General features: G+C 46.8%; 2 protein-coding genes across 3 annotated transcripts; both read left to right on the forward strand.

The window, feature by feature from the left end:
* LOC122677227 (protein FAM151A-like) lies at positions 1–27,212 on the forward strand. 2 transcript variants are annotated; one of them, XM_043877166.1, is made up of 9 exons: positions 1–16; positions 262–507; positions 2,850–2,996; positions 21,052–21,204; positions 22,164–22,323; positions 23,786–24,010; positions 24,899–25,038; positions 25,921–26,064; positions 26,456–27,212. In XM_043877166.1, the coding sequence occupies exons 2-9, from the start codon at positions 390–392 to the stop codon at positions 27,127–27,129; spliced, it is 1,761 nt and encodes a 586-aa protein (XP_043733101.1). In that variant the 5' UTR covers positions 1–16; positions 262–389; the 3' UTR covers positions 27,130–27,212. The 2 variants fall into 2 exon arrangements, with proteins under 2 accessions (XP_043733101.1, XP_043733100.1); XM_043877165.1 differs by lacking the exon at positions 1–16 and having other exon boundaries at positions 221–507.
* Positions 12,213–12,748, forward strand: LOC122677229 (60S ribosomal protein L23a-like). Its single transcript, XM_043877169.1, has one exon. It carries the CDS (start codon positions 12,228–12,230, stop codon positions 12,702–12,704), a length of 477 nt encoding a protein of 158 aa, XP_043733104.1. The 5' UTR covers positions 12,213–12,227; the 3' UTR covers positions 12,705–12,748.
* Positions 27,213–27,423: the final 211 nt, after the last annotated feature.

Consider the following 27,423-nt stretch of genomic DNA (forward strand, 5'->3'; position numbering starts at 1 on the left):
TCTTCAGGAAAGCAAGGTCAAGCTGGGTCCAGATCCCTAGGCCCCCAACTCTCAGGCTGGAGCAGACAGGCAGCAGGTTGCTGGGAGGGAGGGCAGTGGTGGGCTCCATCTAACATCTGCTGCTGTCTCTTACTGTGCTCAAAGGTCATTTTGGAGGTGGCAGGATTTTCTGCTTGACTTGTTAAGATCCTGGGGGAGAGAGAGGAGGAGGAGCACAGGAAGGTAGGCGGGGCCTCCAAAGCTGTCTTTTGGACATTCCAGGCCTGCAGGAGCTGTCCTGCCAGGGGAAGAATTAGGTGCTGCTAAGGCTCCTACCTCCCACCTGATCCCAGCTCTCAGAGCCTCAGGAGACACTACCCTTCAAGGGGTATTCTCCCCAGAGGGTCATCATGGCCAACAAGAAGGGGTGCTGGAAGTGGGCGATTGTCGGCGGGGTCAGTGCAGCTGTGGTGTTCGCCATCGCGATGGTCCTGGGCTTCTCGCTGCAGAAGCATACCATCCTGCCAGGTAGGAGCAACCATCATGCCATCTGCTTGGCCCCCTCCATCCCTCACTCTTTGCCCCCAGAAGGTTCTGTCCCCATCGACAGCCCTGATGGCCTCTGCTCTCCTCCCTGTTGTTGTTCAGTTGCTAAGTCGTGTCCAACTCTTTGTGCCGCCATGGACTGCAGCACACCAGGCTTTCCTGTCCTTCGCCATCACCATGTCCATTGAGTCGGTGATGCCATCCAATGGTCTCATCCTCTGTTTCCCCCTTCTCTTCCTGCCCTCAACCTTTCCCAGCATCAGAATCTTTTGTAGTGAGTCGGCTCTTCTCATCAGGTGGCCAAAATATTGGAGTTTCAGCTTCAGCATCAGTCCTTCCAATGAGTATTCAAGGTTGGTTTCCTTCAGGATTGACTTATCCTCCATCCACAGCTCTACTTGCCCCTCCCATCACCCCTCCCATCACCAACCCCACCGAGATTTGATCTCCAACAAGCAGGCTCATTACCTTTGTTTCCCTTCCTCCTTTACCAGGCGTCAGCTCTCCTTCCATGCTCCCAGATGAACACTTCTTGTTGGAGGGTCATTCAGGCATCACACTCAGCAGACTGGGCTGAACTTACCCTCACCCCCCTGCGCCCTCTCCTGATGAAGGGTCCTCCATCTACATGGGGACCTGGGAGCAGCCTCCTCTCCTGCCTCATGCCTGTATCTTCAGTCCTGTGCCTCGAGGCTTCTTCCTTCCCATCCTCTATCTCCATTCCCTGCTCACCCTAACCTCTCAGCTCCCCATCTCCTGCTGGACCCCTGCCTCAGCCCGCCCCTTCCCACATAGTCTCTGCCACCAGCCTGCTCTTGCCCATCCATTCTCGCCCTGACACTAAGGAGCACTTTCTAAACACAAACCTGTTTGCTATCTCCAGCATATACCCCACATTTTTTTTTGCTGGAACCCAGGGAATACCAGACCACCTTATCTGCCTCCTGGGAAATCTGTATGCAGGTCAAGTAGCGACAGTTAGAACTGGACATGAAACAACAGACTGGTTCCAAATCAGGAAAGGAGTACGTCAAGGCTGTATATTGTCACCCTGCTTATCTAACTTATATGCAGAGTACATCTTGTGAAATGCTGGGTTGGATGAAGCACAACCTGGAATCAAGATTGCCAGGAGAAATATCAATAACCTCAGACACACAGACGACACCACCCTTATGGCAGAAAGCCAAGAACTAAGGAGCCTCTTGATGAAAGTGAAAGAGGAGAGTGAAAAAGTTGGCTTAAAACTCAACATTCAGAAAACTAAGATCATGGCATCTGGCCCCATCACTTCATGGCAAATAGATGGGGAAACGGTGGAAACAGTGAGGGACTTTATTTCTTTGGGCTCCAAAATCACTGCAGATGGTGACTGTGGCCATAAAATTAAAAAATACTTGCTCCTTGGAAGAAAAGCTATGACCAACCTAGACAGCATATTAAAAAGCAGAGACATTACTTTGCCAACAAAGGTCCGTCTAGTCAATGCTCTGGCTTTTCCAGTAGTCATGTATGGATGTGAGAGTTGGACTATAAAGAAAGCTGACTGCCAAAGAATTGATGCTTTTGAACTGTGGTGTTGGAGAAGATTCTTTGATCTCCTTGGACTGCAAGGAGATCAAACCAGTCAATCCTAAAGCTCCAATACTTTGGCCACCTGATGTGAAGAACTGACTCATTTGAAAAGACTCTTATGCTAGGAAAGATTGAAGGCAGGAAGAGAAGGGGATGACAGAGGATGAGATGGTTGGATGGCATCACCGATTTGATGGACATGAGTTTGAGCAAGTTCCAGGAGTTGGTGATGGACAAGGAAGCCTGGCATGCTGCAGTCCATGGGGTCTCAAAGAGTCAGATATGACTGAGCGACTGACTGAACTGAGGGTCATTTACGCCTAGATCATAGGCCTCTTTCCCAATCTTGTCCTATCCCATTTCTCTGTATCTGTACCAAAGCAATGGTCATTCTTTTATGCAACTACACATTTCCTATGACCATACCTTTGCTTATACTTTCTCTCTGTCTGGAATAACCTAGATCCCCTCTTTTGGTCAAATTTACACAGCCATCCTTCTAGGCCTCCCTTAAATGTTCCCTTATCAATGAACTTTCCAATGTCCCCAGGCTGGTCCAGAGAATCCTTGTGCTCAGGATCCCACATGTTTCTCTCTCACAGCACTGATGACTCTGGGGTACACTGTCTATGCTAGATGGCAGGCTGAACATGGCCCTAGGGCCCAGAGAGGGTTACTAGGATGTACAGACAAGATTCTTGGGCTGGGGCAAGAACTGATGCTAACAGCCTCCTTGTCCTTGATTCTAGACTGTGAACAAGATGGGACCTGCCGCTCTGACACAGACATGCTGGACTACCTGCTGAGCTTGGGTCAGATCAGCCAAAGGGACGGCCTGCTCGTCACCTGGTACCACCGTGCCAACAGCCAGGAGCAGATGCAGGCTGCCCTCAGCAGTAAGTCCAGTTGCCAGGATGGGGCAGGCTGGGGCAGAGGTGGAGAAGATGGAGGGAGAGTGGAGGCAGGGCTAAGACAGCATTACCTGTGAGGTAGCATTAGGATGGGTGTGGCCGCGTTCTTGCCATCATCCACTTGAGAAAGTGAGGGCTCACTGGTTATGTGACTGGCTCAGGTTGTAGGGAGATGTTTGGGCCCAAGGTCACATCCTGCTCTCCCTCCCAGGCCTTGCCAGGAGACAACTTGCCTGCTAAGGAGGCCTTTGCTCTCAAATCTGAGGAGCCAGAAAATGTGTTTGAGTTCTAGTACTACCAAAACGAGTGTAAAAGTCTGGGCGAGTTGTCTCAATATAACTCCTGAGCCTCTGATCCACAATGATGATGGCAACCAGTCAGCCACGCTGCCTGCGGGGACACACTCACTCAGTCATGCTGGGGCTCCTGGAACCACAAGCAGCCTGTTCTGTCAGTGCCATCCCACAGAAGGAAAATGGGGGCTCAGAAAAGCTAAGTGACTTACCAAACTTCACACTAAGGTCACACTGTTTGCAAGTGGCTAAGCCAACATCGTGGGTTTCCATGGTGGTTCGGTGGTAAAGAATCCGCCTGCCAACGCAAGAGACGCAGGTTAACCTGGGAAATCCCACAGACAGAAGAGCCTGGTGGGCTACAGCCCATGGAGTACCAAGAGTCAGACAGGATTTAGTGACTAAACAATAACAGCAAGCCAGCATCGGAACCCCCAGGGGTTGGCCCCCATACTCTGAATCACTGCATTATGCCTGGCCCAGTTCAACAGAGGAGACCACTTTTTCAGCACCGTGGGAAAGCACGTTAAATCATGTTCATGAATGTGCTTGTTAATTCTAAAGCAGTGACTATTTGAGATGAAAAGAAGGGTCCCCACTTTGAGCATGCTTCAGAAGAGAGTTTCAGATTCAGTGGCTCTGGGGCGGGGCCTGAGAGTTTGCATCGCTAGTAAGTTTCCAGGTGGCGCTGATGTTGCTGACCCCGAGATCATACCTTGAGAACCACTGCTCTACCCAAACCCCTCAGTTTTAGAAAAGTGAGATCCTGAGTGGGAGAGGGTCTTGTCCAAGGTCACACAGTAGGTCTGAAGCAGAATAAGACCCAGGCTCAAGGCCTCTGGCTTTTACCTCCTTCAAAGTCATCAGGGCCTGGGAGTAAGTGACTGGAAAAGGTTTGCTGAGTGAATGAAAGAGTCCTTAGAAAGACTTCCTGGAGGAGGCAGGCTTGGTGGTCAGCAGAGGGGAGGGCATCGCAGGCTGGGTGGAGCCAGTTTGCTGCTGCTTCAGGACTAGGAGGCTAATGGTCAGACTTGGGTGAGAAGGAGGAGAGAGAATTCCCTGACAAGATGAGGACTCTTATCTGGGAGATAAGGTCTGAGGGAAGGCAAGGAGGCTCTGCCAGCCCCAGGCTCATCTCAGGTAAGTCCTGGGGCAGCAGATAGGGATCAAGCCCCACCAAGTTGTGACCTTGGCCTAGAAGAAACCTAAGGGCCCCAACTAGGTGGTGCCCAACAGCTTGGAGCATGCAGAGCAACCAGTCAGTATAGCCACAGGGGTGGGAAGGACCTGAGGCCTTCCACAGGTCTATGGGAGGAGGGTGGCTCCACAGCTCCTGAGGGATCCTGAGGGGAAGCAATGGTAGGCCAGAGTTAGGCTGGTGAAGTCACACCAGACATCTTAGTGGATGGGAGGGGCCAGAGCAAAGGCCTGGGAGGCAGACAGAAGTGGGCTCCATTTCTACATTTTACCATTTACCAAAGGAGTGGTTTGGGACAAGTGACTTCACCTATCTGCAGTTCAAACCACTTCCTCTGCCAAATGTGGACAGGTAGGATGAGGCCAGGGCACTTTTGGTCATGAAAGAGGTCATGAATAATTATGCTGAAACAACAGGAATACACCAGATTATCCCAAGCAAATAGGGACATGTGATCACCCTAGTTAAGTGAGTTGCTTGTCAAGTAAAAAAGATGCACAACTTGAGAGCTGCAAGTGTTCAAGTCCTATTTTGGTCACCACAACTGTTAATGAAAAAGATGCACAATTTAAGAGTTATGAGTTAAGTTTTATCTGGAGCAAAATGAGAACTGCAGCCTGGGAGGCATCACCTCACATAGCTCTGAGAGACTGCTCCAAAGAGGTAGTGGGGGAAGGTCGACATAAAAGATTTGGTGAAGGGGGAATTCAGTGCAACCAAATGCTTACTTTACAAGAGGTTTTCTCCCAGTCATGAGGATCTGATGTCATCATGAAGGGACTTAGTGCTTTTATTGATACGAGGAGATGAAAGGATGGGGATCACAAAGTCAGTTCCTAAAAATACCGACCTATCCAAAGATCTGTCAGACCAGGTTCCCTGGAGCACAGAGTAGCTCACTCCACCCTGAGCTCCCTCAGCGGGTATTGAAGGGTCACCAGCTGCAGCAGCACCGGGTTCAATCTCCACAGAAGCAGAGGGCAAAGGCCCTTGTTCAGTCAACGTCAGTGCTCTTGGCAAGTGCCGATTTAGAGTTGACAGCGCCCCCTTGTGGCCATAAACCAGCCATGCTTGGTGATAGTTTCCTCGCTAAGTCGTGTCCAACTCTTGCGACCCCATGGACGGTAGCCTGCTAGGCCCCTCTCCTCTGTCCATGGGATTCTTTAGGCAAGAATACTGGAGAGTGGGTTGCCATTTCCTTCTCCAGGGGATCTTCCTGACCCAGGGTTGGAACCCAGGTCTCCTGCATTGCAGGCAGATTCTTTACTGACTGAGCTATGAGGAAACTTGGGAAGGCATTTCATCATCATTTTGTCTCATATTGCTAGGATGGCTCATTCCCAATTCTGAAGGTTTTTGTTGATAGGCCACACAATGCACTATTACTGGACTAGTTCTTAATAGTCAAAGATCTCTGGACACCTGTCTTCTACTTATGGTCCAAAAATGTAAGATTCCCTCTAGTATCTTCCCATATCTAGAGTTACACTATTATAATCATTGATCACATATCAAGCTACACATTTGATCAACTGCTTCAAGTTTAGTCAACATTATTTTTATTGGAGGTTCAGTCATACACTTGGTAATACAAGAAAAAATAATCTTGTAAAATAGGCAGATACAAATAATACAACTAACAACATTAGCAGAATTATAAATAAATATTTCAGCCATGAGCCTCCTGCACCAAACCAGTTTCTTTTCTTTTTTTTTCCAAACCAGTTTTTTAAAAGAACATCAAGAACAGGGAATGGATCACTTAAGGCAGAAATCTGATTTTTCATGTGGTTCATCAAATGTGTTACATTAAAGGATTCATCAGGTATGAAAACACAGCATTCAGTTTGAATTATGGCACAGGTACCTCCCTGAGATGCTGCAATGATGTCAACAGCCATGGGTTTGCAGTACCACCTTTCTCATCATTGAGACCTCAGAGTTCAATAGGCTAATAGCCTGGTTACTATCATTTGAAGTTTGTTGAGTGAAAGTTGTTAGGGCTTCAATATGATCAATTATACCCTCCAATCCCACTGAAGTCACGAAAAATAGCTGCTAAATGATCATACCAGTAGAATACAGATGTCTTGACTCATTGAGCTTGCATCAGTGTTAGATTGGCTTGAATTGGCTCTAACTTGTTATGTATATGACCTTGAGTTCGTGGTAATCCCAGGCTACACCTTCCTATCCATTCCAGATGCCAAGGCCATTAATTAGAACCACAAATCTACCGAGTTCCATATCAGTCACTCTCTCTAAGGGTAATAGTAGGCATAATTCATAAGGCACCCAGCCTAGTTTCATAATATTACTAGGTTGATTATTCTTAGAGGAGCTTTTAAACTTAAGTGACCATAGCTTGGTGTTAACCATATAGATCCATCCCATAATTATGTGAGTTTTCCTTTTAGTAGACAAGAGGTTACAATTTTTGATTGAGACTTAGCTTGCCATTTTAACTGGAGTTTGAGTAACCCTAAGAGAAAACCTAAATCTATGGCCGGGGTCAGAGCAGGTATTATTAACTGGCTAGGTGAGAGGATCCCGTTTAATAATATCATGAATAGACAGAACAGGACTAAATTATTTTCTAAAATAAATTTGCTAAGCGCTATCCAGTCAGAGCCCTGGAGGGGAAAAATCCACCAAGGTAATCCAGAAGTATTAGACACAGGTAATTGGCCACAAACCCAACAGTTGGATTTAGTTTTAAACTAGCATAGAATCATGTCCATGATAGAAAACATTTAATTTATAGGCAAAGGTCCAAGAATTCAAGAAAACATTATAACTGATCATACGAATCAGGTCCAGCATCTTGGGCAAGCTGTCTACTTCTGGTGTCATTTTCGTTTTGTCCTAGCATACTACAGCTTCCTTTGAAAAAAAAAAAGTCCTTCCATCCAGGTAGGAGACAGTTCCTTAAATTATGTCTTTTTCTGGTCTTGGTTGCAGGTTATGAGGCATCTGATCTTCATTCAAAGACAGATTACTGAGATAAGCTTCAGAAACAAATTTAGTGTCCTTTAAAAATTCAGTTAAGTTTTACATTGTGGTGGTGGTTTAGTTGCTAAGTCGTGTCCAACTCTTGTGACCCCATGGACTGTAGCCCACCAGGCTCCTCTGCCCATGGGATTCTCCAGGCAAGAATACTGGAGTGAGTTGCCATTCTCTCCTCCAGGGGATCTTCCTGACCCAGGAAACAAACCCGGGTCTCCTGCATTGCAGACAGATTCTTTACCAACTGAGTTATGAAGGAAGCCCAAAATTTTACATTAATACAGCATAATAGCAAAGAACTACCAGGAAATGAGTCTTAGTAGATACAGACCTCCATTAACAAATTGGGATTTAACAATCATTGAAACATCTTTTTCTCCCTAAATTTACCCTTGTTTTTACCAAATATAACCGAATTAAGATTAGTTTATTTGTGAAATAGGTGTGGTATCGATAAACTTGGCCTGATGATTTATGTAACCATAATTGATCATAGGCTTTTTTGCTTTGCCGAAGCTTTTGTAGCATCTCAGACTGAACTTTTAAAATAAAACCTTTCAGAGCTAGGAAAGTCACACCAAAAGCTGATCACAGATTTCACCTTTTACCTAACAGATCTAGGTGGATTCCTCCCTTCTCAAGGTCTTCAAAATTCCTTGAGATTTTTGTAGCTGTTAGTGATATAGCTTTCCTAACTTATCTGCTAAAGTTACTAGAAGCAGAGTTTCCAATTTCTGGAGGGGTCAGATAGAGAAAAAAGATAAATGTTTCAATTTGTTTCTGAAGTATAATTTTACCAAATTATTGTCATAATTAATTTGAAGGGAAGGTTTTTCTTACACCTGGAAAACACAGGTTCAAACCAGTAACTTTACATATAGAAACCATAAAAGTTATTAGCATGTTCGCCAGTTCATTCAGTCCTTTTGCTAACCTTTGTGAAGTCACCAGGTTAGAATCCTTTAATTACTTACCCAGTTCAGAAACTTGTATTTATCCAAAAGTCCTTTTTATAAATCTTCTTGAAGAGGAAGCATTTTTGCAAAACTTGGTTAAGTGCTGTGACAACACTTTAAGATAGTAGCTAGAATTATGACTGATAACATTTACCAAGATATATCAGAACTTTAGGAACTCCATATAGTTTCTAATATATCTAAATTAGTAACATTTACCATACAATATAACCTGAGATTTATTACTCACTTAATACTTACCATGTGATTCTGCACTCAATATGAATCTAGTGTAACATTTCTCTTTGGGATGTTTCAGGGGCCCTCTGAAGTATCCCAAAGTTAGCTAGACACCAAAAGTACATCATTAGAATTATTTAGGAAGTTTTGTCAACAAATATCAAAAAGGCTTAGAACATTCAGTCAGGTAGGATTATAGGTCACTGTGAAAAAATAACTATTCTACAATGAAGGATTTCAGAACAGATCATTTAAGAGATAAAGAAACTTAAATCTATTACCAAGGCAATTCAACATCTGAAGATAGAGAAAAGTCAAATTCAAGCTTTTGTACCAGCTTACTTTTAACTTCATTTAAAAGTAAACTTAATTAAATGTATTTTAAACTTAGCCCTAACCACGCACAAAATTCTTTTCTCAGGGTCTGCTTTCCACAAATCTTCTTATCACTTTCTGTACCCAAAACTTTGTTCTCCCATTCTGAAACAGCCACCTGTAAGTCAGACCTACTTGCTTTTCCCTTCATAAAATGCAATTCCGTTCCTCATACCTTCTTTGCTGAAAATACACATCCTACTTTCCTTAAGCAACCAAGAACTGACCTTTATATTAGCATTCTGTAGATCGGTGAGCATAAATACCAGTGATAATTTCCAAAAACCTTTTCTTTCTTAGAGAGAACATTTTAGGAAAGCACCAAACATTATTCATTAATAGTCCCAAATCTCTTGAGTTTTTCTGTAGGGGGAAATTAGTGTTCAGTGATAAATGCTTCAAAATCTTATTTTATTTGGAAATGACCTAGCTATTCAATAGACTCCCATCACTTAGTTTAAGTCCAATGCCTTAACCACTCGGCAATCCCGGTTATCACTTAGTTTAGTATAGCCTTTAGAATTTCAAGCTACCCCAATCTAGAGGGTATTTTAGACAGACATTCCTAAAGCATAATTATTCTTAATAGAGTTTATCTAAAAGTTCACCTCATTTACATTTTTTAGAAGTTTTTTCACTTGAGGAATTTTGCTTGCTGACAAAATTGTAACAGATATAATAATATTTAACTTACATTAAACCTAGACACAATGAAAATACTCTGCTTAATGTTAATGTTAGTGACTCTTAGAATTAGGTAGATTAACAAACAAACATTAATGCCAGGTATTTAATACTTGATATGCCAGCAAATTTGGAAAACTCAGCAGTGGCCACAGGACTAGAAAAGTTCAGTTTTCATTTCAATCCCAAAGAAAGACAATGCCAAAGAATGTTCAAACCATCACACAATTAATTGCACTCATCTCACATGCTAGCAAAGTAAAGCTCAGAAGTCTCCAAGCCAGGCTTCAACAATACGTGAACCATGAACTTCCAGATGTTCAAGTTGGGTTTAGAAAAGTCAGAGGAACCAGAGATCAAATTGCCAACATCCATTGGATCACCAAAAAAGCAAGAGAGTTCCAGAAAAACATCTACTTCTGCTTTGTTGACTACACCAAAGCCTTTGACTGTGTGGATCACAACAAACTGGAAAATTCTTAAAGAGATGGGAATACCAGACCACCTGACCTGCCTCCTGAGAAATCTGTATGCAGGTCAAGAAGCAATAGTTAGAACTGGATATGGAACAACAAACTGGTTCCAAATCGGATAAGGAATATGTCAAGGCTGTATATTGTTACCCTGCTAATTTAACTTATTTGCAGAGTACGTCTTGTGAAATGCCAGGCTGAATGAAGCACAAGCTGGAATCAAGATTGCTGGGAGGAATATCAATAACCTCAGATATGCAGATGACACCACCCTTGTGGCAGAAAGTGAAAAACTAAAGAGCCTCTTGATGAAAGTGAAAGAGGAGAGTGAAAAAGTTGGCTTAAACCTCAACATTCAGAAAACTAAGATCATGGCATCCGATCCCATCACTTCATGGCAAATAAATGGGGAAACAGTGGAAACAGTGGCTGACTTTATTTTTTGGGCTTCAAAATCATTGCAGATGGTGACTGCAGCCATGAAATTAAAAGACGCTTGCTCCTTGGAAGAAAAGCTATGACTAACTAGACAGCATATTAAAAAGCAGAGACATTACTTTGTCAACAAAGGTCCATCTAGTCAAAGCTATGGTTTTTCCAGTAGTCATGTATGAATGTGAGCGTTGGACTATAAAGAAAGCTGAGTGCCAGAAAATTGATGCTTTTGAACTGTGGTGTTGGAGAAGACTCTTGAGAGTTCCTTGGACTGCAAGGAGATCCAACCAGTCCATCCTAAAGGAAATAAGTCCTGAATATTCACTGGAAGGACTGATGCTGAAGCTGAAACTCCAATACTTCGGCCACCTGATGCAAAGAACTGACTCATTGGAAAGACCCTGATACTGGGAAAGATTGAAGGCAGGAGGAGAAGGGGACAACAGAAGATGAGATGGTTGGATGGCATCACCGACTTGATGGACATGAGTTTGAGTGAGCTCCGGGAGTTGGTGATGGACAGGGAGGCCTGGTGTGCTGCAGTCCTTGGGGTCGAAAAGACTGAGCGACTGAATTGAACTGTACTGATTTAATACTGAATATTTCCCAGTTCACATGAACTTGAAATTCTTTTAGGTTGATTTATCTTTTATTTAGAATTGCTTGATTTGTAAGCACTTACTTTTTTTTAAGTTATGACAAACCTAGACAGCGTATTGAAAAGCAGAGACATTACTCTGCTGTTAAAGGTTCTTATAGTCAGGGCTGTGGTCTTCCCAGTGGTCACATAGGCTTATGAGAGCTGGACCATAAAGAAGGCAGAGTGCCAAGGAATTGATGCCTTCAGACTGTGGTGCTGGAAAAGACTCCTGAGAGTCCCTTGGACAGCAAGGAGATCAAACCAGTCAATCGTAAGGGAAATCAACCCTGAATACTCACTGAACCATGGGGTCGCAAAGACTTGGACATGACTGAGGGACTGAACAACAAAAGTGGTTTTTCTAGTAGTCATGTATGGATATGAGAGTTGGATCATAAAGAAGGTCAAAAGCCAAAGAATTGATGCTTTTGAACTATGGTGTTGGAGAAGACTCTTGAGAGTCCCTTGGACTGCAAGGAGATCAAGCCAGTCAATCCTAAAGGAAATCAATCCTGAATATTCATTGGAAGGACTGAGGCTGAAGCTGAAGCTCCAAAACTTTGGCCACCTGATGTGAAGAGCCAACTCATTAGAAAAGACCCTGATGCTAGGAAAGATTGGAGGCAGGAGGAGAAGGGGACGACAGAAGACAAGATGGTTGGATGGCATCACTGACTCAATGGACATGAGTTTGAGCAAGCTTTGGGAGATGGTGAAGGACAGGGAAGCCTGGCATGCTGCAGTCCTTGGGGTTGCAAAAGAGTCAGACACTAATGATCAACTGAACAATAACAGATAAGTTATCTAGAGAACTCTGGTCTCAGGGCATAGGAGGAGTTATTTCCTCAGGGCAAGAATTCTTAAAGAGAGTTTTTTTCTTAAGCTTTCTCTGGAGTCTAAAGAATATTGTCTTTTCATGAAGATGGCGCCGAAGGTGAAGAAGGAAGCCCCTGCCCCTCCTAAAGCTGAAGCCAAAGCAAAGGCTTTGAAGGCCAAGAAAGCAGTGTTGAAAGGTGTTCACAGCCACAAGAAAAAGAAGATCCGGACGTCACCCACCTTCCGGCGGCCCAAAACACTGCAGCTCAGGAGGCAGCCCAAATATCCTCGGAAGAGCGCCCCCAGGAGAAACAAACTTGACCACTATGCCATCATCAAATTCCCCTTCACCACCGAGTCAGCCATGAAGAAAATAGAAGACAACAACACACTGGTATTCATTGTGGATGTCAAGGCCAACAAGCACCAAATTAAACAGGCTGTGAAGAAGCTCTATGACATTGACGTGGCTAAGGTCAATACTCTGATCAGGCCTGATGGAGAGAAGAAGGCATATGTTCGACTGGCTCCTGACTATGATGCTTTGGATGTTGCCAACAAAATTGGGATCATCTAAACTGAGTCCAGCTGGCTAATTCCAAATATAAAAGTTTTCACTATGTAAAAAAAAAAAAAAAAAAAAGAATATTGTGACCACACTGTCAAAAATCGTCTTTATTTGTCTGTGATCATAGTTTTATAGCCAGAATTTAGACCTGATATTGCTCAAATTGGCCCTCATAACAAGGGCAGATTGATCCCAACAGGGATTGTTCTTCTGGGGAAGTGGGGTGGGGGGGCGGGGGGTGGTGTCTTAGTTTGCTTAGCCCCAGGCTGTTGATTATAGGAGAAAAGTCCTGGATATAAAGGAACTTCAGTCCATTTCTCTATCCTGTGTCAATAAAGATCTGTTATTTTTAGGTCATTTTTCTTGTCATTGGATCATAGCTATAGGTTGACCAGTCATTTGAAATTTTTTCCCAAGGGGTTCCCAGGTGGCGTGTAGAACCTTAGAGGAAGCGCTTCCCATATAAGCTCAAGCAGTTTGTACCAGATGTCTGCATGCTCAAACCAAACCAGAACCTCACCAGCTGGGAGTCACACTCCAAATAAAATAATAAGGCAAAAGGATGCCCAGAAATCAAAAGCCAAGTGGTAAGAGTGCCCCCAAAAGATGGCAAAGTGACTGCCCAAAAATCAAAAGTCAAATGGCATAAACGCCAAACGTGACTTCCCAGTCCCACTAGACCTGTGACCTGGCGGAGTAAGTGCTAGCAGCCTTTTTTAGTTCTGATATAGTTTCAGGCAATTTCTTGTTGGTTTCCTGTGAAGAAATTACTCTATAGTTGCCTTTCTTAGACACTTCTAGATACCAAGCAAAGTAGTATGGCTGGCCTTTTCTAATCGTGGGCACAAAGATACCAATTTTGGAATATCGAAAGAGCCCCAGTTTGGCCATTTTAGGTTGAGAACTCTTTTAGTATAATTTCCCCAATTAACTAGGTCCTTGCAAATACCAGCTCCATACATATTGTACGTGAATCTGGCTGGAATGTTAGTCAGAGGTTGGCTTTCTGACACCCCTCTGTGTATGAGATTCTGTTTCCCACTTTAAGCTGAATTTTTCAGGGATAAAAATCACTAGTGAAATTGTGTGGTGGGCCTGTGTGCTGTTTGTGAGCGGAACTCCTCCAGGAGTCACCTCTGAGTCATTTTAGCTCCTCTTATGTGCCTTAGATTTTCCCTCCAGCACTCTAAGATGGCTGCTCAGGTTGCTGAATGGCCAGTTCTTATGTGCGACCCCCAGATGAGCAAGCATTTTAATTAATAAGTGACTTTCCCTATGGGACCACTGTGCCGTACGAGGACTAGGCCTTCACCACTCCCATAAATTTCTCAGTCATCTGAGAAAACCATAACTGGCCAGTAGAAGCCTTGTCCCTTTTCTTCAGAGCGAAGCTCTCATATATTCTCACTTTTAGCCCGACAAATTCTATAAAGGCAGTCTAATTGAGGTAAAGTGTCAGATCAGTCTCTTACCTAACCACTCAGCCAAGACCACTCAGTTCCCTACAACGGAACGACCTGGCATCTTTCAGCTGAGCCCTGGGTATTCCTCAATTTTTCTTCAATCAAGGCCCTCTCTCTCCCCCAGGACCTTTTTATTGGATGAGTATTCTCTGGCATCTTTCAGCCAGTCTTTCAACTGTGTGGAAATTTCTTGGTATTTTTCAGCCGAACCCCAGTCAGTGTCTAGGATCCCTCCAGTATCTTTCCAACTGGAAGTGGGCAGGTAACATGCTCCACAACCAAATAAAACTCAGAATCTCAACCAATACAGGAGATTTGAAAACCAGGAGAGACTTACCCAAATTCGTCTGCACTCCCTGAGGAGACAGATGGGCTCAAGGGGCCACTGCTGGTACCACTCTGGTACCAGGCTCTGGTTCCACGTGGAGTTCAGGCGAGGAGGGACGTCCACTCTGGGTCCTTCGTCAGTCATCATAATTGTCAGCTAAAAAAGATGCACAGCTTGAGAGTTGTGAGTTAAGTTTTATTTGGGGCAAAATGACAACTGCAGCCCAGAAAGCAGCACCTCAGATAACTCTGAGAGACTGCTCCAAAGAGGTAGTGAGGGAAGGTCAATATATAAAATTTTGTTGAAGGTGGAGTTCAATGCTATCAAGTGCTTACTTTGCGAGAGGTTTTCTCCTAGTCACAAGGATCTCTTGTCATTGTGAAGGGATTTAGTGCTTTTCTAGATATGTGAAAGTGTTAGTCACTCAGTAGTGTCCAACTCTTTGTAGCCCTCGGGCTGTAGCCCACCAGGCTTCTCTGTCCACGGGATTCTCCAGGCAAGAGCACTGGAGTGGGTTGCCATTCCCTTCTCTAGGGGATTTACCCAACCCAGGGGTCAAACCCCGGTCTCTTGCATTGCAGGAGGATTCTTTATCACCCAAGCCACCAGGGAAGCATGTCAAATTCCCCTATATGCAAGGATTGGGAACATAAAGCCTGTTCCTGAAAATATTTCCCTGATAGCTCAGCTGATAAAGAATCCACCTGGAATGCGGGAGACCTGGGTTCAATCCATGGGTTGGAAAGCTCCCCTGGAGAAGGGAAAGACTACCCTCTCCAGTACTCTGGCCTGGAGAATTCCGTGGACTGTATAGTCCACGGAGTCGCAAAGAGTTGGACATGACTAGGAGACTTTCACTTCACTTCAAAGACTTGTCCCGCCAGCTTCCCTGCAGCAGAGTGCCTCGCTCCACATGAACTCCTTCAGGGGGTGTTGAAGGTCAACAGCTGAGCAGCACACTACCAGTCTTGGGGTCAGGGTCTGCACACTCAGCCATGGCACCCCTCTGCCGGATGTGATGTGTAGAGCTCCTGGTATGTGAGGGAGGGGAGGGAGGGCCTGGGAACGTGCTGTGAGCCCCCTGTGGAGAGCAGCACTCTTCACCTGACTGCACCTCTGAGGACCAGGGCTCCTATTGTGGAAGCAGGCACCTGCTCCTTTCCTCATCTCCTCTTCCCTCATTTCCCACCCCCCACCACTCCACCCCAAGTTGACTCCCAGATTCAGGATCTGGAAAGCCCCGAACAGGTGTGAATGGTCTTGCCGAAGGAAGCTGGATCCAGGCGCTGATCACAAGGAGGCAGATTAGGTCCATCCATCTTTAGTCCCCCTCACTGAGCATTTGCTGGGCCCGTACTCTGCACCCAGCTTGAGAGGAGGTGTAGAAACGAGTGAGACGTGGTCCTGAGTTCAGGGGCTGCCAGCATCTCAAGGGAGGCAGCTGGTGCAGGCCAAGCAAGGCAGCAGTTTCAGACAGTCATCAGGACTGAGACCTGGGTTCCAGCCCTGGCTCCCTCCCAGTGTACCGCCGCCTTCCCCAGACTGGACCTGGCCCCTGTTAGATGGGGGAAGAGACCCCTCAGCATCCATTCTCCTTAGCTACCCTCTTATCTGCCCAGCTACCTGCCTCAGGCCTGACTTTTCTGGGCCTTGCAGGGCCTCAAACCCCTCTGGATCCCTCTCTCAGCATTTCTGGGTAACCAAGTTAAGACAAGGAAACCATAGAAATAAAGGTTACCTTCATATAGCCCTTCACAGTTTACAACCTGTTTTTTTTTTTCAGTTCAGTTCATTTCAGTTGCTCAGTCGTGTTAGACTCTTTGCGACCCCATGGACTGCAGCATGACAGGCCTCCCTGTCCAACACCAATTCCCGGAATTTACCCAAACTCATATCCATTGAGTCGGTGATGCCATCCAACCATCTCATCCTCTGTCGTCCCCTTCTCCCCCTGTCTTCAATCTTTCCCAGCATCAGGGTCTTTTCAAGGTCTTCACATCAGGTGGCCAAAGTATTAAAGTTTCAGCTTCAACATCAGTCCTTTCAATGAACATTCCAATGAACATTCAGTGAAAAACAACTGTTTTTTAAATTTTTATTTTTTAATATAACATAATTTATGTCCATGTGCTGTTAAAGCCCAGAGAGATTCATCCCTATCTTGCCAGTGAGGATACCAGGGAGTCCGGAGCACTGGGCCAGAGATATAAATGAGGATGAAATGGGACAGTGTAAAGTGCCTGAATCAGTGCTGGGGACAGCCTGGCACTCAGCTTCCTCTCCCTTCTGGAAATCCAGACACCTAGGCTTTAGAGAATTTTGCAAAAATCCTCTGCAACTTTGTGCAAGCTCTTTTACTTTTCTGGACCTGGGTTGGTTGAACTTAACTTTTTTCTCTTTTGGCTGCACTGTGAGGCCTGTGGGATCTTGGTTCCTCAACCAGGAATCAAACCTATGCCATCTGCACCGGGAAGACAGAGTCTTAGCCACTGGACTGCCAGGGAAGTCCCTGATATCAGCTTTTTCTATCATTCATTATTCAGTCTTTTCAGTTCAGTTCAGTTCAGTCACTCAGTCATGTCCAACTCTTTACGACCCCATGAACCACAGCACCCCAGGCCTCCCTGTCCATCACCAACTCCCGGAGTTTACCCAAACTCAGGTCCATCGAGTCGGTGATGCCATCCAACCATCTCATCCTCTGTCGTTTCTTTCTCCTTCTGCCCCCAATCTCTCCCAGCATCAGGGCCTTTTCAAATGAGTCAGCTCTTCACATCAGGTGGCCAAAGTATTGGAGCTTCATCTTCAGCATCAGTCCTTCCAATGAACACCCAGGACTGATCTCCTTTAGGATGGACTGGTTGGATCTCCTTGCAGTCCAAGGGACTCTCAAGAGTCTTCTCCAACACCACAGTTCAAAAGCATCCATTCTTTGGCACTCAGCTTTCTTTCTAATCCAACTCTTACATTCATACATGACTACTGGAAAAACCATAGCCTTGACTAGACGGAACTTTGACGACAAAGTAATGCCTCTGCTTTTTAATATGCTGTCTAGGTTGGTCATAACTTTCCTGCCAAGGAGTAAGTGTCTTTTACTTTCATGGCTGTAGTCACCATCTGCAGTGATTTTGGAGCCCCCAAAAAACAAAAGTCAGCCACTGTTTCCACTGTTTCCCCATTTATTTGCCATGAAGTGATGGGACCAGATGCCGTGATCTTAGTTTTCTGAATGTTGAGTTTTAAGCCAAATTTTTCACTCTCCTCTTTCACTTTCATCAAGAGGCTCTTTAGTTCCTCTTCACTTTCTACCATAAGGGTGGTGTCATCTGCATATCTGAGGTTATTGATATTTCTCCCAGCAATCTTGATTCCAGCTTGTGCTTCCTCCAGCCAAGCATTCCTCATGATGTACTCTTCATATATGTTAAATGAGCAGGGTGACAATATACAGCCTTGACATACTCCTTTTCCTATTTGGAACCTGTCTGTTGTTCCATGTCCAGTTCTAATTGTTGCTTCCTGACCTGCAGAATGTGGTCCACTGGAGAAGGGAATGGCAAACCACTTCAATATTCTTGCCTTGAGAACCCCATGAACAGTATGAAAAGGCAAAAAGAGAGGACACTTAAAGATGAACTCCCCAGGTCGGTAGCTGCCCAATATGCTACTGGAGATCAGTGGACAAATAACTTCAGAAAGAAGGAAGGGATGGAACCAAAGCAAAAACAACACCCAGTTGTGGATGTGACTGGTGATAGAAGCAAGATCTGATGCTGTAAAGAGCAATATTGCATAGGAACCTGGAATGTTAGGTCCATGAGTCAAGGCAAACTGGAAGTGGTCAAACAGGAGATGGCAAGAGTGAATGTAGACATTCTAGGAATCAGTGAACTAAAATGGACTGGAATGGGTGAATTTAACTCAGATGACCATTATATCTACTACTGTGGGCAGGAATCCCTTAGAAGAAATGGAGTAACCATCATAGTCAACAAGAGTCCAAAATGCAGTACTTGGATGCAATCTCAAAAATGACAGAATGATCTCTTTTCATTTCCAAGGCAAACCATTCAATATCACGGTAATCCAAGCCTATGCCCCAATCAGTAACACTGAAGAAGCTGAAGTTGAACGGTTCTATGAAGACCTACAAGACCTTATAGAACTAACACCCAAAAAAAGATGTCCTTTTCATTATAGGGGACTGGAATGCAAAAGTAGGAAGTCAAGAAACACCTGGAGTAACAGCAAATTTGGCCTTGGAGTATGGAATGAAGCAGGGCAAAGGCTAATAGAGTTTTGCCAAGAGAATGCACTGCTCATAGCAAACACCCTCTTCCAATAACACAAGAGAAGACTCTACACATGGACATTACCAGATGGCCGACACCAAAATCAGATTGATTATATTCTTTGTAGCCAAAGATGGAGAAGCTCTATACAGTCAGCAAAAACAAGATCAGGAATGGACTATGGCTCAGATTGTGAACTCCTTATAGCCAAAATCAGACTTAAATTGAAGAAAGTTGGGAAAACCACAAAACTATTCAGGTATGACCTAAATCAAATCCCTTACGATTACACAGTGGAAGTGAGAAATAGATTTAAGGGACTAGATCTGATAGACAGAGTACCTGATGAACTATGGACAGAGGTTCGTGACATTGTACAGGAGACAGGGATCAAGACCATCCCCAAGGAAAAAAAGAAGAAATTCAGTCTTTTACCATCCAACAAACATTTCTGAAGCTCCTTTCTTAGGCCTGGTACCACCTTAGCACTGGAAATCCAAATGATGGGCCGCATAGAGCTGGAGCCTGCTCCTAGCCCTCAGGCTCAGGAAGGATGGTGCTAAATGAGTAGTTAATGGGGGCTGAGCGCTCAAAGGATAAGCTGTCAGCCTGACTTTGACTGAGTGTGTGCTTTAGGGATGGCCTCCTTGATATTTTAAGCCAACACCCACAAATGAGCTGGAGGTGGCCTAGCAAAACTGTGGAGGGAAGAGTGTTGCCGTGGCAACAGCCAGGTGTAGGAGCCCAGAGATGGGAGACAAGATATTTGAGCTTTGAGGCTCAAAGTGTGTTCTGTGGACCAGCAGTCTGGGCATCACTGGGGAGCTTGGTAGATGTCTTGGGCCCCACCCCAGATCTGCTGAGCAGAACTTGCATTAGGACAGTTCCTGGCTGGTCTGTGTGCATACTGATGTTGGAGAAACAGGAGTGGATGGAAGCTAGATATTGAGGGAGAGAGGCACTCGAGGTGAGATGGCAAAGTTTGCCAGGCCTGGTCCTACAGGACCTCACAGACTATGGGCAGGCATTTGGATTGGATTCTCAGGGCTAAGAGCAGGGCTGTTTTGATTTTTTAGCAGAAGTGACAGGATCAGGTATGTAGAACACTCACTCTATCGGCTATACGCTGAATGGACAAGGAGGGGAGCAGGGCTGCAAGTATAAAACAGAAGAGACCCCTCTGATGCCAACTGTCTTCGATGGAGCAGGCGCTCTTAGCAACCCCACCCACCCTCCACTTCACTCCTTGATCAGAGAGCCTGGCCTGCTCTTCCCAGTCTGCGTCTCATTCAAAGTCCTTGACTCCCTTCTGGACCAAACTCTCCCAATGGGCATCACATGGCCAATGGATGTGTTAACTGTGTACATTTAAAAGACAAAAATAACAATTCTCAGTACTGTATGGGTGCCTGGAGATGGACCAGCTTATGTATTTCTGGCAGGAGTATGAGTTAGATGAATTTTTCTAATAGTACTTTGATAATGTGGGCTCTAAAAATGACCCTGCAGACTTCCCTGGTGATACGGTGATTAAGAATCTACCTGCCAATGCAGGGACACGGGTTCCATCCCCAGCTCAGGACTAAGCTGATGAGCCATACTGAGCCTGCGTGCTGGGACAACTGAAGCCCGTGCCTCTAGGGCCTGTGCTCCACAACAAGAGAGGCACTGCAGTGAGAAGCCCACACACAGCAAGGAGAGGAGCCCCTGCTTGCCACAACTAGAGAAAGCCCGCTCCCAGCAATGAAGAGCCAGCACAACCAAAAATAATGAATTAATTTTTTTTTAAAAAAAAGACCCAGCATGGCCCTACTCAGATTCCTCAAGTCATGGTAAAAAAATAACCAGAAAGTCAGAATAAAATATACATCATTATCTGTTAGTAATAAAAATTCAGAGACTACTGAGTCTTCCTAAAAATTGAGCATCTCAGGAATGGCAGAGGAGTGGCTAACTGAAACAGGATGACTGCCCTCAATCAGGGCTTTTGCAGCTTTTTCCTTTTTTCATGAAACAGAAAAGACTGCGAAAATGTGTCCAAATCGAAAGAAAAAGATTAAAACTATAAATGCTGAGTGGTCTCAACTGTGGAAAAACTATGCATAGATAAAAAATAGAAGAAAATACATCAAAAAGTGAACTATGATGGAAATGTAGGTGAATATTTCCCTTTCTGCTTTTCTGTATGTTCCAAATACTCTATAATAATTGTGTAATACCTTGATGATGAGAAAAATTGCTTTAAAAAGTTTGTCTGTCCAATGCAACAGGTAATGTCATGGTCCTGGAGGCAGACATCACAATAGAAGGGCTCGGCACAGTCAACGAGACCGGAGTCCCCATCATGGCGCACCCCCCAGCCATCTACAGCGACAACACCCTGGAGCAGTGGCTGGATGCTGTGCTGGCCTCTTCCCAGAAGGGTAAGGCCTTCTCTCAGCCCCTGCCCACCCCTCTGGTCCTCAGGCCACATGTGCAGGGGTCCCTCTACTAGGAGACAAGTCCAATGACTATCAGGAGTTGCTCTTGCCTCAGCTTTCCACTCTAGAGACCTGGGCTCGGGGAAGATGGGTGAAACAAGGGATGTAAAAGTGCAGGATAAGCTGCAAAGGGCCAAACATGAGCATTCAGGCTCTGAATCCATGGAACGGATACAACATGCTCAAAGCCAATTCCACCTTCCCCTCCCATGTCTTTGCCGGTTACAGTCAGAATCCAGGCATCACCCTAATGCCTCTCCCTCATCCCCTGCATCTACTCAGCTGCTGCTTCTGCCAATTCTAACCCTGAAGACTTCTCCCGACCCAGTCCCACTTACATCATCTTTCTCCTGGACCTCCTTCCTCACTGGCTTCTTGCCTCCAAACTCAGCCCCTACCTGGGTGAGCTTTCCAAAATGCTGTCATGTCACTCCCCTGCTTTAACCCTCCATGGCTCCCCATGTTGTCAACATATTATGATCTCCTTGGCCTGGCTTTCAAAATTCTTCTCTAATTCTTCAGCCTGACTTTGTGCTATTCAGGATCGGGTGGCTTAGGACCCTCTGAGCCTGCCTGTTCAAAAATCACAGTCTCTTTTTATCAGATGCTTGACAACATCTGCACCAGCCCCAAGTCCCAAGCCCTTAGCCATCATTTGCTTCCTCCCCTTGGGGATGAAGGATGGAAGATCACTCCTACTCAGGCAAGTCTTTCTCTCCAGGAGGGCTCCGCCTGTTTGAAGCCTTCTTCACACCCACCCAGAATTCCATCCCTATCTTCCCTCCCATCCCTGACACACACAGCATACCTGCTCTCTTTGTCCCAAGAAGTCATGTCTTCTGTTTCCTTCTTCCTTGAGCACAAGGGACCAATTTCCCAAGCCCTTGGCCCTCTCCCCACAGGCATCAAACTAGACTTCAAGAGCATCAAGGCCGTGGGCCCCTCCCTGGACCTGCTTCGGCGGCTGACAGAGGAGGGGAAAGTTCGAAGGCCTGTGTGGATCAATGCCGACATCCAGAAGGGTCCCAATGTGGGCATCTCAATAGAGATCAATGCCACACAGTGAGTGTTTGCCTCTCTGCTCCAGCTGTGTCCAGTCTGTTTCCTTCAACGTCTGGTACAGCAGGTGCTCAGGGGACCTGTGCTGAGTTTGCCTCCAGCCACACCAGGTCATCTGACCTCTGAACCTTCACACATGCTGTTCCCTCTGCCCTGAGTGCCCTTCCACCATTTCCTGGTGAACCAGCCATTACCTGCCCCAGAAACGTCCTTGACGTCCAAGGCTGCTGAGGACCCTCCCTCACACTTTCTCCTAACAGTCCTGATTTCACTGGGCTCTCACTGTCAGATTATGGATTTGTGCCCTACTGGAGTGTTTATTCCTGGACGGCAAACAGTGACCAGGGCAACCCTTGGCCTGCTAGAAAAGTCTGAAGCACTAACTCCTTCCCCAGCCTCCCCCTCCCACTCCACAAACAACCCCCAGATCCCAACACTGCCAACAACAGCACTTACATAGCACCAGCTGCGTGTTGCACTCAAGTTTACAGAGGGCCACATGAAAGGAGAGAATATATTTGAGTTCATCTTCCCATAGAAATGCCAGGTTAGGAGCATTTTTTTTCCCATTTTGCAGATAAGAAAGCTGACAATAATTGAGGCTCAGTCTGTTGAATGTTTATTATCTGTCACACACACTGTTTTAAGTAGTCTAGCTGTAGAATACCATTTAACTCTTAGAATGATAATGAGGTAGGTACTATTATTTTCATTTTAGAAATACAGCATATCCTACTGAGGTTAAATGACCTGCCTAAGTCTAATAATTGGCAGAGAAAACATACAAAGCCAGGTCTTTCTGACTCTAACCTCCAGCTCTTCACTGTCCATCTCCATTCATCCATCCACCCATCCATCCATCTTTCCAACCAGTCAGCTAACAATCCATCCATCCAATATTTATCAAGTCCCAAACTGAGGTGCATTTGGTAAGCAGCAATTTGAAACTGTAGTCAGTGGCCCAAGATTAAAAAAAAAAATGGTTGATCTTCTTGTAGTGAAGTTACTCAATAATCTGGGAAAGGGGAGAGGGTAACATTATTTGCCTATTAACATTTGTAAGAGTTCAAAATCTGAATGAAATTTTTAAATAATATCTGAAAGTTCAGAGACTCTCACAGCTGAAAAAGCCCAGATCCCACACCCAAGGCTTTGAATTGCATCTCCACATCCACATGAGGATGTTTGAGAAGCCCTGCCCTGCCTGAAAGGATGCCATTTTTAAGAATCAAAGAGGTTGGGTGAACTGTCCAAGATCATAAAGTCAAGATTCAAATCCAGGCCTCCCCAATTCCAAAGTCCATGCCCTAACATGGGACTTGAAGCAACTCGTAACCCACCCTGTTCTTCAGGACTGTACTCTAATATCTAGATGCGATAGACCCTGCCTCTTCCTAGAACTCTGATGAGAACCCAGGAGATGAGGAAGGGGCTCTAAAAGACCAGCATCTCTGATTCTCTGCAGGTTCCTGGCCTTGGTCCAGGAGAAGTATCCTGAGGCAACCCTGTCTCCAGGCTGGACCACCTTCTACCTGCCCCTTTTCCCAAATGTGACGTACACACGGGCCATGGTGGAGAAGATGCAGGAGCTGGTGGGAGCACTGCCACAGAAAGTGACCTTCCCTGTGCTGGCTGTCATGGCGAGGGCTGCCTGGCCCCACTTCAGCTGGCTGCTGGCCCAATCTGACAGGTGAGAACTCCCAGGCCCCCGCCCTGGCCCCCACTCCCTCCAAACCCACTCCCAGCCCTGATGCCCCAGCAAGATCCCAGATGCTGACGGTTAGAAGGGTCTTCATGATCATCTGGCCCAACCTCTTCTGGTGCTCACATCCTCTACAATATCCCTGCTTTCTGCTTGTGCACCTCTGGGACAGGCAGGTCACTATCACCTGATGCAGCCTTCCATTGGAAAGTATTGCTTTTTTATTATTATTATTTTCTGTTTATTTATTTTGACCGCACTGTATAGCATGCGGGATCTTAGTTCTCCAACCAGGGATAAACAGGCGTCCCCTGCAATGGAAGCACAGTCTTATCCACTGGACCACCAGGGAAGTTTTAGAAAGAGTTTATATTGAGACTCAATTTGCCTCCTACAGCCTGCTCCCTTGGGAACCACCTATTCCCTGAGGTTACACAAACTGCACCTAGAGACTCTGCCCCAGTAGCTCTGTGGGATTGAGGAAGCCCACCCTCCCCCTGGCTCTTCACTGCCCGCAGCGGCCCAGCACCACCTTTCTCAGACTTTCCCCACTGGAGGCCACTCCCTTTCCTCTTCATACCTGACCTCTAATCCACCCCCACCACTCCCAGCCCCATGCCCATCTCTTCTGTCCTTGTCTCTTTCCTAAGAGAGGACCCACAAATAGACACTCCAAGTGAAGAGGCAGGCCAGTCCATCTCTCCTCCTTCTCAGCCTCTGCTCTCGGTTACCCAAGGCCTCTGTGGCTTCTTCTGCCCCCAGGAAGCGGGTAGTTCCCACCACTCTCCCCCCAGCTCAGATTCACTTCTGAGCCTGGGAGAGGGGCTGAGGGCTGCTGGGCCCAGGCAGGCCCTAAGCTGACTCTCTGGACCCCAGGTACACCCTCACAATGTGGCAGTCCGCCTCGGACCCCGTGTCAGTGGACGACCTCCTCTACATCCGGGACAACACCGCCACCCACCAAGTCTACTATGACATCTTTGAGCCTTTCCTGTCGCAGTTCAAGCAGCTTGCCAGTAGGGAGGGGCCTGGGGAGGGTGGGAAAAGGTCTATGTTTATGCACGCTCAGTTGTGTCTGACTCTTTGCGATCCCATGGACTGTAGTCCACCAGGCTCCTCTGGCCATGGGATTTTCCATGCAAGAATACTGGAGTGGGTTGCCATTTCCTCCTCCAGGGGAAAGAAAAGGTGGTTTGGTGGAGTGGATTCTGCCCACAAAAGCACTGAGCTAGGTGGGGCAGATCATTGGAAAGGGAAAATCCCATATGAGATAAGAGGAAAGAATCATTTGAAGCATGCATTGTATGCCAGACCTTGGGATGGAATGCGAAGCTCATAGATCTGAGAAGCAGGAATTCCATTTTACAGATAGATAAACTGACATTCAGAACAGTTATGTAATTTATACGAAGTCGTTCAGCTTGAACATGGCACAGCTCCTACTGGAAACAGCAAATTCCAAACCCCAGATGCTTCCCCTTGCAGTACTGTTCTCTGAGGGTTGCTCTAGCATTTCAGAGAACAGTTCCTCCACTGTACCTGCTAATCAGTGATGCGTGTTCCTTTGTCCGAAGCCCCTGTTCCCTCGACTCCAAACCTAGGAGAGCCTGCCATCAGGCCATCTCAAGGGGACCCATCAGACCCAACATTCCTGCTCTGGGAGCCATCTAGGTGAGGGGGAGGAATACCAGCTTTGGGGCCTGACTTACTTGGCTCCATCAGGCTTCAATCCCAGAAACCCTGCCCACTGGCTGTAGGACCTTGGGCAAGTCACCCAGCATCTACAAAACAGGGAACTCCAGCTCCCTGGAAGTTCACTGTGAGGCTTAGAGAGGACTCATGGTTTACAGAAGGCCTCATGACTGGTGGCCTCTTCATCTTGGCAATCTGACCCACAGTGAATACTTCACGGAAGCAAAGCTACTACACCGGGGGCAGCCTGATCCCTGCTCTCCAGCACCCTGGGGACGAGGGTCTGAGCGTGGAGTGGCTGGTTCCTGACATCCAGGGCAATGGAAGCACAGCAACAGTGCGGCTCCCAGGTAAGGTCTGCGTCCAGCCCCTGTGCTCCTAGCTCAACTGCAAGGGTTACCTCGGGGAAGCTACCTCAGGTCTCTGTTACCATAGCAACGTGGCAGCAAGGTAGAGGAGCAGTGTTGTCAAAGGTGCAGGGGCTCCTGGCATTCAAACTTGGGAGGCTTCAGTCACATGGTGCTGCAAGAGAGGCAGGCACAGGCCCAGAGCTGAGCCAGAGGCTTATTGGGCCATTCTGATGAGCCCCAGGCACATCACAAAGTAGCCCTTCCACCTGGAACCCAGATCCAATCAGCAGACCCCATTACCTCCTGCTGTCCCTTTTAACTTCAGCAAGGGCCTCTGACACCCCATGATAACCCTAACCCCAGACACTGTTGCCTCCACTGCCTCCTCCAGACCAAGAAGGCATGATCCTGCTGGACGTGGGCCTCCAGAAGCCTGCAGCTGGAGACCCCGTGCCCATCGTCCGCACCCCAGATGGCCGTGCCCTGACGCTGGAGTCCTGCCTGCAGCAGCTGGCCACGCACCCCGGACGCTGGGGGGTCCACGTGCACATAGCAGAGCCCGCCGCCCTCCGGCCGTCCCTGGCCACGCTAGCCATCCTCTCCACCCTTGGCCGCCTGTCTAGGCCCGTGTGGGTCGGGGCCACAGTCTCCCACGGGAGTTTCATGGTCCCTGGCTATGTGACTGGCAGGGAGTTGCTTACAGCTGTGGCCGAGGTGTTCCCCCACGTGACAGTGGCCCCAGGCTGGCCCGAGGAAGTGCTGGGCAGTGGCTACAGGGAACAGCTGCTCACAGATATGCTGGAGCTGTGCCAGGGCCTCTGGCAACCCATGTCCTTCCAGCTGCAAGCTGGAACTCTGGGCCAGAGCCCCGCTGGAGTCGTGGCCCGGCTGCTGGCAGCCTCCCCCCGGGCCACGGTCACGGTGGAACACAGCCCTGGCCGGGGCCACGATGCATCTGTGCAGGCGGTGCTGCTGGCAGCCAGGGCCGTGGAGAAGACCCGAGTCTACTACAGGCTACCCCAGAGCTACCGCCAAGAATTGCAGGCAGATATTGGCAGACACTGAGCACCCAGGGGTGCTGGCCCGGTGGACCCCAGCTTCCCTCGGGGGAGGCAGGAAGGAATAAATGCCTCTGCTTCCTCAGTGCACTGCACGCATGTCCTTGGGGCAGGATGGAGTGGGAGTGGACGTGAGGTGGCCAGCAAGGATGCTTAGAGGGTCTGGAGGCTGGGGGCCAGGTCGTTCCGGTTGTCCAAGAGGAACTGTTCACAAGCCTAGAAGGTGGTGTAGAACTCAGAGGAGAGGTCGGTCACATTGGTGGTCATGTACTTGAGAAGGCTGGGGTGGCCTGGTTATAGT

Source organism: Cervus elaphus, chromosome 20, assembly GCF_910594005.1.
Source record: "Cervus elaphus chromosome 20, mCerEla1.1, whole genome shotgun sequence".
NCBI lineage: Eukaryota > Metazoa > Chordata > Mammalia > Artiodactyla > Cervidae > Cervus > Cervus elaphus.

Excerpts from the sequence above, each read along its gene's own strand:
- LOC122677229 (XM_043877169.1), top strand. The coding sequence starts at position 12,228 with ATGAAGATGGCGCCGAAGGTGAAGAAGGAAGCCCCTGCCCCTCCTAAA.
- LOC122677227 (XM_043877166.1), top strand. The coding sequence starts at position 390 with ATGGCCAACAAGAAGGGGTGCTGGAAGTGGGCGATTGTCGGCGGGGTC. Across the intron at positions 2,997-21,051 it reads GATGCAGGCTGCCCTCAGCA|GTAATGTCATGGTCCTGGAG; the intron begins GTAAGTCCAGTT and ends CCAATGCAACAG. Across the intron at positions 22,324-23,785 it reads ATAGAGATCAATGCCACACA|GTTCCTGGCCTTGGTCCAGG; the intron begins GTGAGTGTTTGC and ends GATTCTCTGCAG.